We start from the raw sequence: 344 nt of genomic DNA, 5'->3' as shown, positions 1-344 counted from the left end.
TGGTGTCACGCCCACCTCCATCTCTGCCGCCTCCATCTCCCCCGCCGCTGACCAGCAGGGTATGAATATGCCGTCGCAGATGGTGGAGATGGCCGCGGCGCTCAATGCCCTGACGGCGGCGCAGATGCAACAGATGCAGTTCAACCCCATGATGATGGCAGGGCTCGGGCTGGCGGGGCTGCCTCTCCAGCTCAACCCCCTGGCGGCCATGAACCTCCATCCGCCCCTCATGCCCATGATGCCGCCCCACATGTTTGATCCGGGCGCCCTGGCCAACATGCAGCAGCAGACACCACCCACTTCGCTGCCTTCTAACCTGCCCAGTGATGCATCCATGTTCCTCA

General features: G+C 63.7%; 1 protein-coding gene across 1 annotated transcript in view; it reads left to right on the top strand.

Annotated features, from left to right (window-relative positions):
* LOC119589315 (zinc finger homeobox protein 3-like) overlaps nt 1-344 on the top strand; it is a gene marked incomplete at its 3' end in the record, with an annotated part of 49,709 nt that overhangs the window by 46,124 nt on the left and 3,241 nt on the right. The window contains 1 exon segment of the mRNA XM_037937937.1: nt 1-344. Within this exon segment, the coding sequence (XP_037793865.1) occupies nt 1-344 (344 nt within the window).

Source organism: Penaeus monodon, chromosome 25 (genome assembly GCF_015228065.2).
Source record: "Penaeus monodon isolate SGIC_2016 chromosome 25, NSTDA_Pmon_1, whole genome shotgun sequence".
NCBI lineage: Eukaryota > Metazoa > Arthropoda > Malacostraca > Decapoda > Penaeidae > Penaeus > Penaeus monodon.
The sequence above is the reverse complement of the archived record's forward strand: the minus strand, read 5'-3'. Positions and strand labels throughout refer to the sequence as shown.